The sequence below is a fragment of the Nicrophorus vespilloides genome, unplaced genomic scaffold (assembly GCF_001412225.1).
Source record: "Nicrophorus vespilloides isolate i.1.1-1 unplaced genomic scaffold, Nicve_v1.0, whole genome shotgun sequence".
NCBI lineage: Eukaryota > Metazoa > Arthropoda > Insecta > Coleoptera > Silphidae > Nicrophorus > Nicrophorus vespilloides.
Window position 1 is genome coordinate 1 of NW_017099613.1, and position 20,874 is coordinate 20,874.

Here is a 20,874-nt window from a genome sequence, read left to right on the forward strand (position 1 = left end):
GAAATAAATAAATAAATTCTGGAACCGCACAACAACAGCATCTGACAAATACCGCATCCGTTTTACTTTAAACGCCGCCCGAAGCGTTCGTTATTTAACTTTTCTCCTCTTTTTTTTTGCCACCGAAAACAAATCGTCACCAAACAAGGACCCTTCTTCCCCCGAAAAATCTCAACCCCCATTAATCGTACAAGAAAGAAAGGAAGAAATAATGAAGGATTTGTATGTTTGAAAAAGGTTTGTTTTTTTTTTCTATATTTCTTTTCCTCCCCTAATTATTTCCTTGGAAAAAAAATCATATTCGAAAAGAAGAAAGTTTTTGCTTGGTTGGATTGTAATTTTGTACCAAATTAAATATCTTTCGGTGTTTGCGGAAGGTGGAACGAGCTTTGCTCTCTCTTTCTCTCTGATAGTTACAAATTAAAGTAATCCTGAGTAGGAAAATAATTTAGTGCCGCGGCCTCTGTTCTGTTTAAAAAAAAAATATGAACTAATTTCCACCCATACACCGGGAAACTTTTCCAAAGTAATTTGCGAAAGATTCTAATTAGGAGAGTTTCTCTGAGCGAGAAATAATAATATTAATGTGAAAGGAAGAATATTTAGTTAATTCATGAAAAATGCGAGTTGAGTATCTTTGTTTTGACTTATTTTTATTTATTATATTTTAAAGGAAATGTCAAAGAATAACAAGAAGCAAGATTTTTATAACAATATGTAGATTATTATTTGAAAATAATCAATGAAATTGTCGCTTCTGTTGTGTTTTTGCAGACTGTGAATCTTTTCTGAAAATTTACAAATACACAAGAACCAATTACAATTTAGTTTGTTTTGAACTTTTCAAACCAGATTATAGTGAATCCGGATTGATTGAGACCGCACTATGCGAGGTATATAATGTCATGAATGGGAACGTTGAAATTAGAAGAATAAGCAGATATGAAGGACTACATTTTCTTAAGAATATTGAAGAAACTTTTCATTCAAATTTTACTGTAAATAAAAAGGGATTTACAATTGTAGTAACTTACTTATAAGTAGATATTTTTCAATTTTTACAATCTAAATCTTAAATTTTACTATTATAGGAAGCATTGAATCGTCAAAGAAATGTAACAAATAAAACTGATTAAATCAATTATCATTAATTATGAAAATTTCATTGACAACAAAAAGTTATAATGTATAAAATAATTAATAACTCCTACACGAAGCTAATTATAATAATGTCACACTGGATTTTGCAATGCCAAAGAATAACAAGAAGCAATATCAATCAATTAAATTGTCGCTTTTGCTAAGTTTTTGCAGACTGCGAATCTTTTCTGAAAATTTACAAATAAACAAGATCCAATTATAATTTTGTTTGTTTAGAACTTTTCAAACCAGATTATAGTGAATCCGGACTGATTGAGACGGTACTATGCGAGGTATTGGTGTATATAATGTCATGAATGGGAACGTTGAAATAAGAATAAATAAACAGATATGGAGGACATGTTCTTAAGAATATTGAAGAAACTTTTCGTTCAAATTTTACTGTAAATAAAAATGTCTGTAAGTGATTTACAATTGTAGTAATTGACTTATAAGTAGACATTTTTCAATTTTTACAATCCAAATCTTAAATTTTACCATTAACAAATAAAACTGATTAAATCAATTATCATTAATTATGAAAATTTCATTGACAACAAAAAAGTTATAATGTATAAAATAATTAATAATTCCTACATGAAGATAATTATAATAATGTCACACTAGATTTTGCAATGCCAAAGAATAACAAGAAGTAATATCAATCAATGAAATTGTCGCTTTTGCAAAGTTTTTGCAGACTGCGAATCTTTTCTGAAAATTTACAAATAAACAAGATCCAATTACAATTTAGTTTGTTTTGAACTTTTCAAACCAGATTATAGTGAATCCGGACTGATTTAGACCGCACTATGCGAGGTATTGGTGTATATAATGTCATGAATTGGAACGTTGAAATTAGAATAAATAAACAGATATGAAGGACTATATTTTCTTAAGAAAATTAAAGAAACTTTTCGTCAAAATTTTACACAAAATAGGCATAGTAAAATAAAAATGTCTGTAAAGGATTTAAATTTTTCATAAATTTTTCCATTATAGCAAGCATAGAATTGTCAAAGAAATGTAATAAATAAATCAATTATCATTAATTATGAAAATTTCATTGACAACAAAAAAGTTATAATGTATAAAATAATTAATAATTCCTACACGAAGCTAATTATAATAATGTCAGACTGCGAATCTGAAAATTTACAAATACACAAGATCCAAATTTTACACAAAATAGTTAAATAAAAATGTATGTAAGGGATTTAAATTTATCATAAATGTTTCCATTATAGCAAGCATAGAATTGTCAAAGAAATGTAATAAATAAATCAATTATCATTAATTATGAAAATTTCATTGACAACAAAAAAGTTATAATGTATAAAATAATTAATAATTCCTACACGAAACTAATTATAATAATGTCACACTGGTTTTTGCGTGCAAAATTAATTACTTATTGGATAATGGGTGAAACGATAATCAAACCGCATTGATTTTTTTTATTCAAATACGTATTACACATTGAAAAAAAAGCAACAAAAAAAAATAGGTCATTTCCAAGCCTGGCACGTAAGTTGATTGGTTGCGAACTGTAAATAAAAATAAATCCGAAAGTATGACGCAAAGTTTATTAATTAAAAGTTAGTGATTACTGGCATAGAGCATGTCTCGAATTAAAAATCTGTTTACTTTGCAAACATTTTGGACGCTGCGCAGGAAAACACAAATAACGAAATACCGTTCGCCACTGACTGATGAATATTTTGCTCTTAAGTAAATTAATTCGTTCATCGATCAACAACGGACATCGAAATGTTCATGTTTGCATAACGAAATGTATTGCAACATTGGGATAGGGAAAAAAGCAAATAACATTTAAATAAATATAATGCGTGCGCACTGTGTGCGAATTTCCCCGGCTTGTTTATATAATAAATATAAACACCATTCAATTTCGTGTTTGATACAATGAATTTATGCAATAATTCAAGTATTTACATTCGTTTCGTAATTTCATAGCAATTAGTAGTCCGACAAACATTTACAAATTTATTTTCAATTCCTCGCTTTTCCTAATTAAGAATTCAATACATAGTGATAATTATTTTATTTATCCGAGCGTGAATTGTCGACGTCAACTGCCAATTAATGAACTCATTTCTCCAAATAGTTGTCATCAATTTTGTACTACACAACTCATTATTAATCACCTGTATTACCACTAATTATTTATCTATCAAAGTGTTTCCGTCTCAACAACATTTTTCTTCTAATTTTGTTAAAATCAATTAGAATTATTAAAAAAAAAACCGAAACACATAAACATTTCTTATAACATTATTTTTTAATTAAATACCACGTTGAAGTTAAAATGACATTCTTTTACAAATCTACCTCGTTAATAGTTATTTCAGTTCAACATTTGTCTGGTGAATTTAAACCGCTTTTCCCCCATTTGTTTGCGAATTTTGAGACGAGTTTGTTTGTCGTTTAATTGAATTGCGTTAATATTAAATAATCATATCTGAGCGAGACGGTGCAAAATCTCGATACAAATTATGAAACTTTTGAAATGTGCACGGTGTGTTCGTTTTCTAGTTTAAAGAAGACAGGGGAAGTTTTGCAGCGAAATCGTATAAATAAATCTTATCCAATGATCGTTATAAATGCAATTAAAACTTTCTCGAAAACTATTTCAAGTTGCGGGAGACGCGGAATGCGCTCCTGTGCATATACTTTTATTTTTTCTCTTTCAGTGGCAAGTCGCAAGCCGCGGCCCGGTAACGATTTCTTAATTTCCTCCATAGGGCTCCAACAATTCTCTTCCTCTGCAACTCTCTTTACGAGCTTCTCCGTGCATGGAATACAACTCCATCGCATCTAAATTTCACACTTCTATATTTAATACAAAGCGTCTTTTAAATTTTTGTTTTTCTACTCTCTTAGATATAAATTAAAAGTTTTAAGTGTTATAATAAACAAGTAATTATCAAAGAATAAATGAATGAATCGAAAAGTGACTAGAAATGAAAATTTACGTTCAAATTTGAAAAAATTGAAAAGTATTTCAGTGATTTTTTCGGAAACTATAATAGATTGAATGTATCCAAAACATGCAGATGGATTTAGAATCATGCAGTTAAATCTGCGTTAATCCACATCGTGGAGCGTCACTTTTTAATGCTCTAAAATAAAAATTAAAAACACCAGTGATATGTAGCTTTCAGTAGCTTCAGATTATACATGTATAAAGTGAATATTATCATTAGTGATTGTCTGATGATATTCAGTTAGTCGTTAGCTCTTGGTGTATCATATACTAAAGTAACTTTTCTTGTCAATGTAATATTATATAATTGTACCATTTTAGTTTTAGTTTGTTCATCGGAGTTTATTGTTTAAATATAACTTTAATTTTTAGTTAATGTTCATGTAAACAACTATTTATGTTAATTTAAGTTTACTTAAGTTTTTGTATTCTAAGAAATGTTTCCATTGATATTGATTTTCTGTTTTAATAAACAACACTTGCTCTAACTTATTTGTTTTGTTTAATTTAGTAATAAGTATGGAAGCGTTATCGCTTATTAAAATTACAAAAAATTAAAATTTGTGACTGCCAACAACACTAACGCAGAGTTAAGATTAATTTTCAAAGAAAATGAATATTTCAAATGTAAAATGCATCGTTGTATTGTATTAAAATCAATATATATTGAGGAGAGTTTGTATCAGAATTTAATAAATAAGTTTATAAACTTAGTCCATATACAATTCATATATTCAGTATAAAGAAGGTGCAAGAGTCGAACACTTACACGTATAAATTGTCATCCAAATGCCATTTAGAAGTTGCCGATAAGCGGAATAACCGAGACGTTGAAATATTAAACGCAATTGAAAAGTTATATGGAAAGAGACGACGGACGTAAATTGTTTATTGCTATTGAAGTCAACTGTGTCTCCGCACGACCCATTTCCGCGCCTCCCTAAATACACACTTTATCAAAGCTACTTACAACCCATTGATCCCAAAAATCATACTTCGTTCGCTTCAAATAATCTCTGCTTGTCTTTCAATACACACAAAGCTACACGTGTTGCTTTAATAATAAAAAAACGTAATCGTCAATCAAAGCTTCATGTTTAGTGGAATATTTATTAAAAATCGATAGTTAATTTGACGCCGGCCAACATCATACACAACCACATGATGGTAATGACCAGATTGCATCTATACCGTCGAGCCCCGTAGATTGACTATCGTAAACAATAGTTTTTGGATTCAACCGAATTTACTGCTCGGACGACTTCAAATACCCAATTAAAAGAGATAAATCCATTTATGGAACAGCACTACGCGGAGAGATAACGATTGAAACACAGTCAGAGAGAGAGAATTTCGAATACTTTTTGTGTGTTTTGCAAATAAAAATAATTAATAATAGCGAAACGCAAATGCACAAAAAAAAAGAACAAGCCGGGACGATAAATTATTTTAATTCTCTCTGCGAGCGAAACTCCATCGTACGCTAATAAATATTGTATACGCGTTAAAACATTTAGCAATAATTTAATATTTAAAAATAATCCTTTCAAAATTTATTCCGATTCCGGTTTTCTATATGTATTCTACGTTGTTATTTTTTTTTTTTTTTTTTTTCGTTCACGGAATACATTAAAGTATGATTGATGTGCTTGAATCTATTTTACTTTTTAACAGCGTAAACCCATTTATTAATATCACAACAAATATGCGCGTCATGTTTTCATAAAACTACTTAAAATCATTTCTACTTGGTGTTTTTTCGCATTTTGTTAGTAATGTTGCTAAAACTGTGCTCAAAAGTTGTCCACTTCATATTAAATTAATTTTATAAAATTTCGTGCTTGCTCAAAGTTAGCTTTGGCTAAAATATTTAAAAAGTTTCATAAAATCACTATGATTTTAAAAGGCTTTCATTATAACTACTATTTAATATTTCATCACCAAATCATACATAAATCGCATGAAATGTTGATTTTTGTTCTGTTTTTACATATGATTTACTTCCTGAAAGAACATCACCAAATGATATAATCCATAACATTCATTAATAAATCATATACTTTTATGATATATCATTTATTAGTCGGCTTCATTGGATGTGAATTTATTGGAAAAACATGACGAAATGAAACTAACTAAATACAAAGAATAGGGCAGAAACACTGGACTGGATATAATTTTTTTTGATGAATGCATTTTCTTTTAGTGTTTTTTTCGTGTATTTCCAGGAATAATCAATTTCAGGATTTAAATTCCTCGATTTGCAAGTATTTGTTGTCAGTATTACAATTAGCTTATAAATATTTGTACATCTTTCTTTTCGCTTCTTCGAACTTAATGTATTCAAAGTTTTGATACGGTGCTTTTGTACCATTACGATATTTCACCCTCTGCTTCTCTTTTTGTTTTTTCTTTGCCCCATTTTTTTTTCCTTTTCCACTTCTTCTTATACCACACTTGACAGATAGGGGTTGTTTTCTTTAATGTAAAAATCACAGTATCTCCCACCCCAAACGTGTGCCACCATTTCCTCTTTCAATTTGGTGATTTTTCTTTCCTTACGTTTTTTCTTTTCCACTATATTTTCCCATTTCGCACACTTTGATCCCAAAAAACCGTTGGCATTTAAATAACTTAATCAAGTTGTCTTGTACAACAATTAATTAATGATCTGATAAAAAGATAGATTTATAAATTTTTGAATTCTATAAATATGAAAACCGTTGGACACTTTAATCAATAACGTGGTTTCATGCTTTCATATTGAAGGTATTACGACGTCCTTTAAACCCATGTAACACGCTTTGTATCCTGTGGCAGATATTATATTAAACACATTTTATAGATTAATTTGGTTTTGACTGCTCCTCGGATTACTGTGCAGCAACGTCTTGTGTCCGTAAAATCCGCTTTGTAAGATTTTAATTAAAACATGCGTTCCGACAAAACGCTTCAGAAGTTATGCAAATAAGAAACATAATTATGACTGACTTTAGGGATATTAGCGATCCACAGTTTTTTTTTCTCTTCTTGTAATTACCTTAATAACTTTAGTATCTTATAACTTGTAAAGTTGCTTCCAAGAGTAGAGAGAAAGAGAGGAAGTAGAGAAATAAAAAAAAAGGAATATAACAATTCTTGAAGAAAGTTTTAAAGAGGTTAAGCTCGTTGAGTTTAAAGCGGAACTGCTGTTGTATTATTTTATCACGAATAGAAATGAATTTGCTGATTTTTAAATGTCAATTTGATATGGTTTCAATCAGTCCGGATTCATTATAAAATTAGAAAATAAAAAAAAAACTAAATTTGAATTGTAAAACATTAGTACACAAAATTTCAAATAGTCTGCGAGGTATTACTGTAAAGTTAAATACTGTTTTCTGCGTATACTACTTGAAGAATCAACGCTAATAACTGAGGAATATAAATAATGATTCGTTCACTATATTAGCATAGAACCAGAGAGTAAGAGAATACCAGAATGGAACACTCAATGTATTCACAATTTAATACTGACGTTAATACTCTACTATTAAATGTGTTTCGTAAGTTTCTCGGCATCACCGGATATTACAACTGATGCAATTTGCATGGGATGAAATATTTAGGTTGTTTATTTACGAAACGAACCTTTGTGTCGAAGCTAATTAAACGCCTTGTTCACGTCTGTAAGCAAGTCCCCAATCTCCGTGGGACTTTAGAATCAACGTTCGAACTAATCTAAGATTAACATTCGAATGAAGATGTAGATTGCAGTTTAGCTTAACGCCATTGTTTAAGTGTTTGCAATTTAGTATACATAATTACTTTAATATATGTTGTGATTTAGTCAACAGCCATAAAATTACATAAATAATTGTAAACAAAATGTATTGAATGAAAAACAAATTAAATTTAGTCTAATTGTGTTACATTTATTATATCATATTAGAATTGAAGCTAGTTCACTAAATTAATGCAGAAAATACTGATTTACTTAAATATCAACAAATATTTTCGTTGGCTATGATTTTTTGTATTGCTAATTAATAAGTATTTACCAAGTTTAGAAGTTTTCCAAATTCGTATCATTATTTACTAATGCATCATTTGCCTCGACAGAAATTAGTTAGTATTCTTCACCTTTGTGAGTTTCTTGTATTCTTCTATAATAAATACTATTTGCTTCTTGTGTAACTTAATTAGACACATAATTAGACAAATTTCTGTATAATACTCAATCTCTCGTTTTTATTATATTTAGCATCTACGGTTAACTGGTTTTACTGGCTTATATTAATACCAAAATTACCGGTAAATCTTTACAATAAATAACAATAATTTGAATCAAATGGAGAAAAATGAAATGAATTTTTACATAAAAAAAAATGTAAATAAATAATGAAAAAAATGTTAGTTTATGATCCGTCACAAACATTTAAATCGTGATGATTTTAATTTCTGCAGCTTTAAATCCCTCTTTTGTTGCTGTTCGCGGTTATTATGAAGACATAAAACAGTGGAAATAGTGGAAGCGGTTGAAAGCTGCGGCCGAGCGAAAATTTTAATAATTACGTAACGCGGTGTATTTATGGACGCCGGGGATATTATTTGAACGGGTATTTTATATTTATTTCGTTTTTAGTTTTGTTTTGGTGCGAAATTAAAGCGGCGACTATAATTAATTTAGATTTTAATTAAGCGGCCTTTGAATCAGTTGAAAAGTGGCGTGCTGCATGCAGCAACAGCAGCAGCAGCAGCTCAGCTGGTAAGGGTTGCAGGTTTGTTTGTGGATGTAGCTTGGAAAAGGCTGAGCACAAAAGTTGCGAATGCTTAAATTCAATTTATCAGGGTGGAATGGAGACAAAACGTGTTTATCTTCGGCGCATAAATTACAGATATTTTAAACGCAGGCCCACGAACACCGGGCGCGGACGTAAATTGCTCAAACCCCCGCAGGTTGAATTTATGGACTTCTTTAATATTAGATCTCAAAAGGGAAATAATTATCTTTGCCAATTAACAGGCGCCATTAATACGGCCGCCCCGATTTAATTGTCTGAGAGGATAAATTGTGACTTTGCAAGTGTTTTCCGAAAAATGATTGAGCAATAAAGGCAGACCTCTCGAAGGAAGGCCTCATCATAAAATCTTAAGTTAATTAAGTGCGGGCCGACGAGGATTATGCTTTCAGACACACGAATCATTTTCATCCTTCTAACGATTCGCGCATCCTTTATCACCATCGACGAATGCATCCTCTAGCCATTTTACGAGCCTTATAAAAATGTATGGAATCCATTCAACTTGAAGCGCCGAAAACGGTAAACGGATCGATTTTAATCAACTTTTATACAGGCATTAAAATTTATACCACCCGCGGGCCGGAATTTGTATAACAATAACCTCGCGTAAAACTTAATACAATCTTTTAAAGAATAAATAAATTTTCAATGCAGCTCTCCCCCTACCATCATAAACAATCCCTTTTTCAATAGTTAACTGAATCGCAAGATCCATTCTTCGCAGGAAAATGATACAACGGAAAAAAAAACATGCAAAAGTTGCGCTTCGTGGATCATTTGTTGTAATCAGAACGAAAGTCTTGCACATTTTTCCTGAGTGTAGTTTATGACTTTAATAAATAAACATTTACATATAAATTAAGGAATGCTTAGTAATATATTCTTGTTATTTTTCAAATATGAAATAATATCCGGTCTTATAACTTATAATATTAAAAGAAATGTTCAAATACGGTAATACCTCGCATAATGCGGGTAAACGCGAATATCCCAAACTGTTAAAAACGCTAATTTTTGATTAAACTATTGAATTTCTTCAAAATAATTCTTGTGAATAGATTTCTTAAAAGTGCACTAAATTAATTATTTTGTCAAAATCTTCTCCACTATTTTCTTATAATACATGTGTCTTTTAATATTTTATTTCTTTAAGACAGTTTTTCTCAGTAATATTTGCTGTTTCTACAAACTTAAGTAATATTTATCATTTCGGAGATTAATAAAAATCGAAATTGGGTGTATTAAGGTTGAGAATATTTTGTTTGAATTGTTACGCAAGATTGGTGAGGTGAGTGGAGAAGGTTGCAGAATAAATATGAAATGCATAATGGATTACATTTTCTATTCAACACATATTGAAAGTAATTTAAAGTTATGTAAGAGTAAGAACAGTCGCTGGATTTTGTTGTCGTTTTTTTTCTACTGCAGCTACAATCTCCCTATCCGTCTCCTTTCCTTCCTTCCTTCTTTCTTTTTTTCTTTTCTTTCTTGTAATGAAAGGCAATCTACATTTTTATTCTGTGATCCAATTTAAGAGCTCCATAGTAGAGGGAAATCGATTCTGCGAGATCCTGCTGCACGGCCTGGACGTGGGATGGCAGGATGCAGCAGGAAACTCCCGTGTTGCACACCGATAGTGCAAGCCGTCAGCCCAATTTGCAGGATGAAACGTAAACCGTGCGATTCTCGCCAAAAGATGAATCGATTCGAATTAAAGTTAATTGAAATATTAAGTGCATCGGTTAATCAATACACACACACACACAACACACACATGTGTGTGCAGATACGTGTGCGTAGATCGAGGAGCTCCGACCTCTTGGCTCGTGCAAATAGTTGCACACCAATTGTAATTTACTGGAAGTAGAATCTGGTTGCAACTAATCTGCAGCATTAATCAGGTCAAGTGCCTTGCCAGGCGGTTACATAAGTCCCCTATGACAAATTAACGCCATAAATGGATTTGAATACGCAAACAAGCGCATATTTATTTATAGCTTCATTTATCATTTTTAATTGGACACCGAGTTGTACATTAATTAAACACATCTACCGCACACAATAAGAAAGTGCTGCTTCAGTTACGTAATTGTTTCTAATTGTATTTTATGCAACAATATTCAACTGTATTCAGCATAGTTATTCATCTTTCTTAAGAAAATATCCACAACTTAACTCAAAAGCAACGACTGTCAAACATGTTATGTTATTTAGTTATCAATGTAAACAATAGCAATATAATGAGTATGCTTTCGAATACTCTAGATAATCTAAGATTATCTTTCAAATGTATACCATATTTTCGGACAGAGAGAGTATAATTTATGTAAAATTAAAAAATCGAATTATTCAATTTAGTAGAGGATAATTCGAACTGATAATAATTTACGATTATAGATATGAATTTATTTGAGAATTATTAATGGTCGGATTATGCGATTCCGCTGCAAATAATGTCTGGTACGAGGATTGCGAGATTGAATTTTTCGAGTTTACTGCGGCGTTTTGCTCTTCAATTGCGAAACGGTTTTACCAAAAGACGCTGACAACAAATCGTTGCACTTTGTAAACTCTGCTTCGGAATTTGAAAATTTTATTGTATCCTAACTCACTTTCAGAAGCAACAATAACAATTATATTATGAGTTAATTTAATTTAACAAAAAAATAGATTAGACTCAACTAGATTTTTGGATGGAGAAAATCTTAAACCAGATTTTTTTTTAGTTTGACGGGATTCTCATAGAAATTGAAATAAATGTCACAAACATAAATATTTTCTCTTAATTAAAATAAAGATCTCCTTATATAATCTTTTCTTAAATGAATTTATTCGTGAAAATCTGTGTATATGTATAAATAAATATTTAAGTAATACCCGAAGTGATAGGAGGAAGCAATAGCAGATGTAATAGTAAATAATAGATGTAAAACATATAAGCTACATTTTGTTAGGGGAAAAAAGGTAGTTGTGTAGTGTATGAATAAAGTATGTCTTGTGTATATGCAATGTTCCTGTTCAAGTATGTTCAGTCCCGTCCAGAAATGCAGAACCAAAAGACCAGAACCGTATATTTATAATTCATTGTCGATGGGGTTTTGGGAAGTAAATGTTCGAGAAGCAAGCGGCCAGGAAAAGTAGTTGGAGAAAAGTAATAAAATTGGCATTGGCCCGTTAAATAAATCTCGGCAAGTTTCCGTGCGACTGGACGGAGCGAGCGAGGCCTTTGTAAAAATTGTTGTTGAACCCAATGTGTTTATATGTCTTCTGACTCATTCCGTCTTTGGGTTTTCTCTGGAAAGTTTTAATAGTTGTTGTTTTATTTGGTCTCTGTTGCAGAATGCTCTTTCGCTGGTATGGGGTGTGCTGGTGGTTAATACTAATATGGATACATCCTGTTAGCGCGATGTGTCCGACCGGATGTACGTGCAGACAGAGTGACAAAGGACGTAGGAGGGTCTCGTGTCCTAAGGGAGGAATGTTAGATCCAATACCAATACAGGACATGTCGCCCGACATGGAAGTGTTAGATATATCAGCGCCGGCCGACAACTGGAACAAGTTGACATTGGGGCCGTTGTTTCAGAATTTCAAGTCTCTCCAAGAGCTCCACATCACAAGATCTAATATACTGCAGATAGGGATGCACGCCTTCTGGGGCGTACCCTCCCTGCAAGTGCTCAACCTCTCGTTTAACAACATTACCGCGGTGTTCGATCACAACTTTCGGGGCTTAGTGAACTTAATCGAGTTATATCTGAACGATAACCGAATACATAAACTACCTATGGGTTCGTTCAAACACCTCTCCGAGCTCAGAGTTCTGAACCTCGAGCGCAACCAGATCGCCGATTTGGTACCGAGACTCTTCGTTAAACTCAGTAAACTGGAAGTGCTCAAATTAAGTTTCAACCCGGTACTCGAACTTAACCCAGAAGTCTTCAAGGACATACCAGTAAGTCTTATACTTTTCTAGGCGCGCGCCAAATCAATATCCCCCCTTCCAATTACGGGACTTCAAAAGCTTAGCCGCCAGGATTTGTAGCGACAACAAACACTCGGGATCACACGGGATCTCTCCCATTCTCATTCCCTTTTATTTATTTTTTTACACTTCTTTTTGTCGTTCCACCCGCTCCACCCATAACAAAAGGGAAATGTCACCCACGCCGCCCCTCGTTCAATATTTTCGCAGTATCATAATACTCCTCTTCCTGTGTTGTTTCAATTCTAATCTCGTTAAAATTAAACAAGCCCGTTTCCACCCAAGTGAAATTCGGAAGTGGAAACCGCGTCCTATTTACTTTCCGCCGTTCCGGCCTGGATGTAAAATAAACATCCCGGTTCCCCCTTTTCAAAAGAAACTTTTCAATCTAATCGAAGCCATCCATAATTAATAATCCGCCTCCTTCTACTTCGCCCTCTATCTTTATCTCCCTCTCTCTCACACACATCTATATCCCTTTCCATCCTCGTCCCTCGATACAACCCAGAAAAACGACGTTACTTCGACGTTGAAAATGAAATGGGAGCGTCGAAATACAGCGGGATAATCTCTTTTTGCGACGTGTTGTTGGGGCCGGGTCAGGCGGCTATAGATGTGCTTTATATTCGCGGCCAAAAATTATTGTGAAGCCCCCGAAATCTGCCGATTCGCTGGATGCCGCAACATTACGTTTTTTTTGTTGTTGTTGTTCCCTTTTGCAACTGCAGAAATGAAATATCAGCAAGTAATGGGATTGGGGATCGTGTAACGAATTTATTTGTTTACATCCAACGGGAATTTTAGGAAAAATAGATTCCATTGTGTGTTTCAGTCAAAATGTATAGTTCAACTTCAAAAGGAATATGGTTGTTGATGTGTGGCGTGGAACATTTAAATTCTATAATTACTACAAATATTAAAGATCAGTGATTCAGAAATTGTTTACTTTATATCTCTAATAATTCGTCGTGAACAAGAAACGTTGTTATTAACTTGTTTAGTATTTTTCTTTAATAAAATCAAAATCAAATTTTGCAATTTACTGAGTTGTTTAAATTTTATACAGGAATTTAATTCACCCAGATTTTGACCATTTTTGTGCCCCACACTTTACTAAATACCCTCGGAAATGATTATATATTAATACGGGATGCTTTTAACGAACGAGGCTTTCGCTAATTGGGCCTTGCATTAACAGCACATTTGTTGAAACGAATTTACTCCTTCAGGAAACGACACATTCAACCGCCGTTTTAAATTACTGCACTAATGTTTGCACCCCTTCGCATTATAATTGTATGATTTTCATTTCACACACAAAAAATTACATAAATAATTTACTTAATCCATAATTATATAAAGTATATAATCTTAATTATCTTATTAGAAACGTTTCTCGAATATTATTTTTTTAAATGTTTATTCTAAACGAATATGTTGTATCAACATTACAAAACATATTAGGAAGTATTTTTTTATTATAAATAAAAAAGGACAGAAATATTTTCTATCCTGAAATAATTTTACAGTTACATAAAGTAAATTCTCTCTCTCTTTCTGGGCAAAAAAAATATGCATGCATATAAGACGACATCCAATTATCAAGTTACATTTACTTTTATATAGAAGTACATTCCGTAATCATCCATTTTAAATAAAAATGCATAGAACCCAACCCAGTCAAGCCCACTTATGAGTTTGAATTCGCATGGGACTTTTATATTTGAATGAAGTCAGTGCGGATTAGGTTGGATGGAATTAGTTTAAATTGGTTTAAGTTTCGCTAGGTCAAGTTGAGATAATTTAAAGTTTCTCCAGCTTTAATTCAAACAGAGTTCGTAATAAAATTAAATTGCCGCAAAGTAACATAATAATACGCAATATCATTTAAATAATTATTTAATTTAAGTTTATTGTTAATATTCAAACCTTGACATGTTTATTTGTAAAATATTATTAATTCATTATTAATTTACATTTTCAGTGAAATTAAAAACATAATAATCTTCACATTATTTTATATCAAACGTTTCTTATTATTATTTTTTTTAGCTTCTCATTGTCGTATTTCCCTTGACGTTAGTTTTTATTCTTTCGTTCCATCAAGTTGTCCTCTTTATGTGTGTTTATTTCCTATTTTCGCCGACCCGACGTGTCTTTTTTTTTCCGCCTCCAGCATGCTATTTTCATAATGTTCTCATTTTTCTTCTGCTCCGCCCTTTGTTATATTTCCTTACTGCTTAGTGTCAGTGCCATCAGGGCACACTCTATGATTTACATTATATAAGAAAAAGAAAAAATATATATTAACAAATACGTAAGCAACGTAAAATAATTGTTAGCTATATCGTAGCGTGCTTGTAGATTGTGTAAACGAAGTTACGCGAAATTAGTTTAGGTTAGTTCCCGTTTCGCCGGTCCAGGTCAAGATAGTTAATATAACTTTCCACGTATTTAATTTAAATTGATAATTAAATTACATCACTTGCATAACTGAGGCTCTTGAAATGCTACGCAAACTTTAATGCGGTTATTTGTATGTTTAGATACATTTTCACATTGACGAATTCCAATTAGATTGATTTTGAGCCACTTGTAGGAGAGTTTACTAAATTATTATTGAGTTATAAAACTATATTAATAAATTAATGTTGCCTTAAGCACTTGTATTAATTGCGACGTTCGAGATGGCATGTATTTAAATGCGTAGACAGAAGAGAAAGGAGATGTTTTGAATGATTGATGGAATTTTGGGGATGAAGGAATGCGCGAGGAATAAAGACGTCGACCTGAAGTTTAATTTTCAATTAGCATTAGACAATGTTGATGTGTTTTCAGTAGAGTGTTTATTAGAGTGTATTAAAATGGAAATGCGCTAGTCCTAATTAAGGAATGGAAACGGATAGAGAAAATGGCATTTTCATGTAGATTCGTTGCGTATTAAAATAAACCTCGTGTTTGTCGCCGTTGCCTCGCGCACTGATTAATAACGCCCATTTCTTACGAATGTAGTAGTAGTAGTAGGCTGCCTTCTAATACAAAGGTCGTTCTGTTTTGTGTGCTTCGCAGGAACTCCGCGTGCTGCAGTGTAGAGGTTGCGGTCTCCGCAGGATAAACACCCAGATATATCACCTGCTGCCTTACCTCAGCCACCTCGACTTGGGGAACAATAGGATGCAGTTCGTGGAGGCCGACGAGTTCGTGGATCTCCATCGATTGCGAGTGCTGCGAATGGACGGTAACCAGCTGCCCGTGGTGCTGGAGAAGACTTTCGTGAATAACGTCCATCTGCGTTCGCTGTGCTTGGCTCGCAACAGACTGGCAAAAGTGACCAACGAAGCTTTCCTCAATCTGACCAATCTCGTCGAGCTTGACATCAGCTACAACAAACTGGATAAGCTCGAGGGAGAGTCGCTGCAGCCGGTGGCCGATAAACTGCAGAAGCTCCTGATCAGCGGAAACCTGTTCGGATTGCCTGTGATTAGAACGGCACTTCAGATCGCGTCGAAGGTAAACGATCTCGGTTTGGCAGACATGAAGATCGCCGAAATACCGGCCGGACTACTGCCCGATCACATACAGAGGCTTAACCTGTCCGGCAACTATTTAAGCAACGTGAGTTTGCAGATGTTGCCACTGCAACTTGTTGCTTTGGATATTTCCAGGAATAAGCTGCGAGGTCTGAAGGAGCACGTCATTATGAGATTGGAGGAACTGGAGGAGGTGCGTTTAGAGAATAACTCTTGGTCCTGCGACTTGTGCCATATATCACCGATGCTCTTCAGGGCGAACCAGAGCCGCGTCCTGAAGGGTGTTAAGTGCGCGACCCCGGCCTCCCTGAAGGGAAGACTTTTAAGTAGTTTAAGTTATGAGGAGGTGAAAGTCTGCGACGAAGGGAGGAGCTCGCAATCCGAGTTCGCCACTTTCGTAAAGAACAAACTCGCCTTAATTATCGGCGGCAGCGGACTACTATTGTTCCTTATCTTTTGTATACTCTTTGTCGTTATTTCTTGTATACGTAGGCACTCCATGCACAACAGGAATCAAGTCATCAAAGACAAAGAGGACATAAGATTAGACACTGCGGCGGCTATTTTCGTCGGCAGCAAGAACGAAATCACCTTCAAATTCCCGCTGGATCTCACCGAGCGCAAAGTCTCCGTTTCAACTATTGATGAGATGAAGAAGGACACGTTACGTACGTTGCCGAACGGCACGGGCATCTAAAACTTCCAACATATCGCCTCTATTTACCAGACGTCGGAATGGGGGGGGGGCGGCGGCTGAACGGGCGAAGAGTGTGTGTCTGTCGGGAGTGGCTGAATTATTTTCTCCGGCTCATTAATCATATTAACTTGATGACATTCTGCTCGCTTAACCAGTTGAAACTTATTAATGGATTTTCTTAATTGCTCGCGAAATTGCTCAGAATTATGCGTACAACGAAAGCAAAACATATAAAAAGGATTGCAAACGAGCTTCTCATTTTCTCAAATTAAGAAACTATTTTACAAGCCTTTCCTACACACATTTTCAAAGATAAATTTGCGTAATTATAAACATTTCATCAATTAATCAATTAATATACATATTTCTTTCTCGCCACATAACAGTTAAAGTAAAACAAAAACAAAGAAACTATTGTTAGTTTAGTAAACGAATACAAAAGTCTTCTAATTGTACAAGTTCTGGATGATGCGAATTGTTTTTTCCCCGTTCCGTTCTAGCGGTGTTTGTTCCGCTAGCCTAGGGAATAATTAATTTCAATTAAGGAGACAACAAACAAAACGGCTTCAGATAAATCGGCTTTTTTCTTTGGCGCGAAAACACACTCTTCTCCCCTCCTGTCGCCCAGTGTTTTTGATTCGATTAAACACCAACAACAGGCGATTAATTGTGAATTATGCTTGATCCTCGATCACTGCCACAGACGGAGGAACAGAATCATGAATCATCGCTGAAATTGAAACAGACCGCTTCACTCGAATCAATGAAATAGGAGAAATGGACATCAAACATATCCGAGAAAGTAATTTATTCTGAAAGGATCGAGACTTTAGTGAATTATAGTGCCTATATTTTTGCAAATAATTATAGTGATAAGTTTATCATTAAACATATGTGATTTAGTTTTTAAGGGACCATGTGGTGATTTCTCTTTTCTTTGTGTGTATATATATAAATATAAATTTAGTAAAGAAGATTATTTCGGGAATTGCATTTCATGGGGCGATGCGCACAAAAACCTTTATTCAATTTACTTACGTAACATCCAATAGTCCAAGTTTTCCCGCTCAGGAAAATCTTTAAATGCAATTTTCAGAAAACTTACTTTTTTTTTTCTTGCCACATAAAATAATGTCTTTGATAGAACCGTGAATGAGTTTGTGTCCGCATTAGGAACTTGATGAAACTGGCATTGAATCTTCGGTTATAATCAATATATTGTCAATCTGTATTAACAAAAAAGAAAGCAGCCAAAGAACGTTGTAATCTCCAAGGCGGAGGCGGACAGATATTTATTAATTTCCCGAGCGAAAAGGGGATTATGGGTCTCCCGTCTATAGATACATGGTATTTACTTAAAATTTTCATTTCCCCTCCAGACTGTAGAGAAGCCACTGCCACAGCAGCCAGTGCCATCCAGTGTGGCGGTACGTAATCAAGCAAATTGATATTTGGACGGTTTTTGGGCTCAATATTGTTTCGCTGCGGTTGATATATTAATACAGTGATCAAATGAATTATGAAATATTGCACGCTACACACCCCGACAACTCAGCAATACATCAAGCGAGGCTTCCATTTAATATTAATCATCGCCTCAACATCGCTTCCATCTCAGGTTATGCGCGGGCGGCCTCCTCGAAATCTTGTTGTTTCCATTTACATTTTAATACTTTACACACACACACACACCCGCACGCTAATCGCTCAGCAATTTACATTTTACAACGACTCTTAATTACTATGGAAACCTATGGCAATTCCTCTGACTGCCTTAATCCGATTCCCTATCCAGATTCAATTTCACTTTCAGCCTGGTATTGTCATACTCCAACAATGACTAACGCCGTACCTCGCATGCATAATGTTTCAGATTAATTAAATTCTGTTTAAATTTATCATCGTCTCATTTCTGCATATTACATGTCACTGCTTGCATACTACAAAGCAAATGTATTTAATTATATAATCAATTACATCATATTTAAGAACTTTTTAAATTCGGCAATACTCTAATTATTCAAGACAAAATAATAAAATTATTATTTTAAGAGCAAAGACGTTATTTTATTTGGCAGAATTATTGTATTTTTTGTTACTATTAATATTATTTAATTGTATATAATTGGTCCACGATTCACCGAAAAAAATCCTACCGATACTCCTTAAAACTGTAATGTTAGATTATTGACAAAACTATGGAATTTTCCGAATGTACAGCTTAATCTAATGTAAGTAATAAGTATTGAATTTTTGTTACTTTTACAGAAATAACCGCAGATTCCAATTGATTTTTAATTTTCGAAATTATTTGTAAATAATATTTGTTATGTATGGTGTTAAATTATAAATATAAGTTATTTGTTTACGTTACATAGGCAATAGGAATTGTTACGTTTTCGATTGAGTTTATTCCATTGTACATAAATGTTTCTATCTCGTTTCATCCACTCGCGTATTTAAATGTTACGTAATAAAAAGAAAAATATCGCGTGTATTTGTGTGTAAGTAAGTGTGCACGTGTACCATAAAACAGATACATTGTATATACATGTTTGTATAAAAATAATGACATTACAAAGAATAAACGACAAAAATCAACATTAACGGTGTGAAGGACATTAAGTAACATTTTTCTAAAAGAATAAAGAAGTATGATTTTTATGTACTCCACGAGTTTCTCTAGCACATCCATAAAGTTCCCCTGAAAACGTGCCCCGTCGACTGCGCCATCAAAAAAAAAACATCATACATATATAGAGAGAAAGAGAGAAGTTACAGGCGAGTTTTCTGAAGGGACGGAACAACATCAGCCCAAACACTCCACGCTACGAGTAAAATCTGAAGAAGCAAGAAAAAAAAACAAGTAAAGTTAAACAAAATCCACGTGTAAAACTGCGTGTATACGCGACCATTCACAAAGTTTTAATTGCTTAATTAACAAGCTTGTATATTCCGGTTAACGATCGCGCGATGCCTGTCGTAAAGCGTGATTATATTGGTGGCCGTACGAAAATATTCTTACGCCCTTTGAATATTAATCGAGCGACTATTTCATTTACGTTTTCTTTTTTCCCATCCACAATGTGGGCCCTTCTACATTAAGCCTCTCACTTGCGACAATTTCATTACCTGGATGTGTGCGCCCTTTCACCTTTACTTCCGACGAACCTTGCATAGTAATCACACTTAATGCGTGAAATAATGTACTTCACATAATTAGTCCTTACGCCCTAAAATATAATTTCGACAAATTGCCGTAAAACTGAGGACCTGCGCGCAATTTTCTCAAAGATTATCGTCTCGAATCGTGAGTGTAATTCACAATTCGTAAAGCATATTCTACAAACGCAAAAAAAGAAAACACACGAAAGATTTCCAAATTCAATTAAAGTTTAATTGCCATTAAAAAAAATATGTCAGATAGGAGAGTTTAGGAGCAGGGAATTTAGTTTTTAATTTTCTTCAGGGAACTTAATAAATTTTGCTGTCGTTATGCAAGTCGTATAATTAGAGTTCAAAAAAGTCACGTACATTGATTTATTCTTGTAGATACAAGAAATGCTAACTTTCATGATTAATCAAACTTTCATAACGGAAATACGATTTGAAAATTTCAAAACAAACTAAATTTTAATTAAGATCAATGAGGCATTACAGTTTTGAAAAATAATGATTTCTTTTGATAATATTTCAATTTAAATAAATAAATTATGTTAATTACAAAAACT

General features: G+C 33.4%; 1 protein-coding gene across 1 annotated transcript; it reads left to right on the forward strand.

The window, feature by feature from the left end:
* The first annotated feature begins 12,274 nt into the window (after positions 1 to 12,274).
* Positions 12,275 to 19,143, forward strand: LOC108564885 (leucine-rich repeat-containing protein 15-like). The gene is made up of 2 exons (XM_017924084.1): positions 12,275 to 12,886; positions 15,986 to 19,143. Exons 1-2 carry the CDS (start codon positions 12,338 to 12,340, stop codon positions 17,141 to 17,143), a joined length of 1,707 nt encoding a protein of 568 aa, XP_017779573.1. The 5' UTR covers positions 12,275 to 12,337; the 3' UTR covers positions 17,144 to 19,143.
* Positions 19,144 to 20,874: the final 1,731 nt, after the last annotated feature.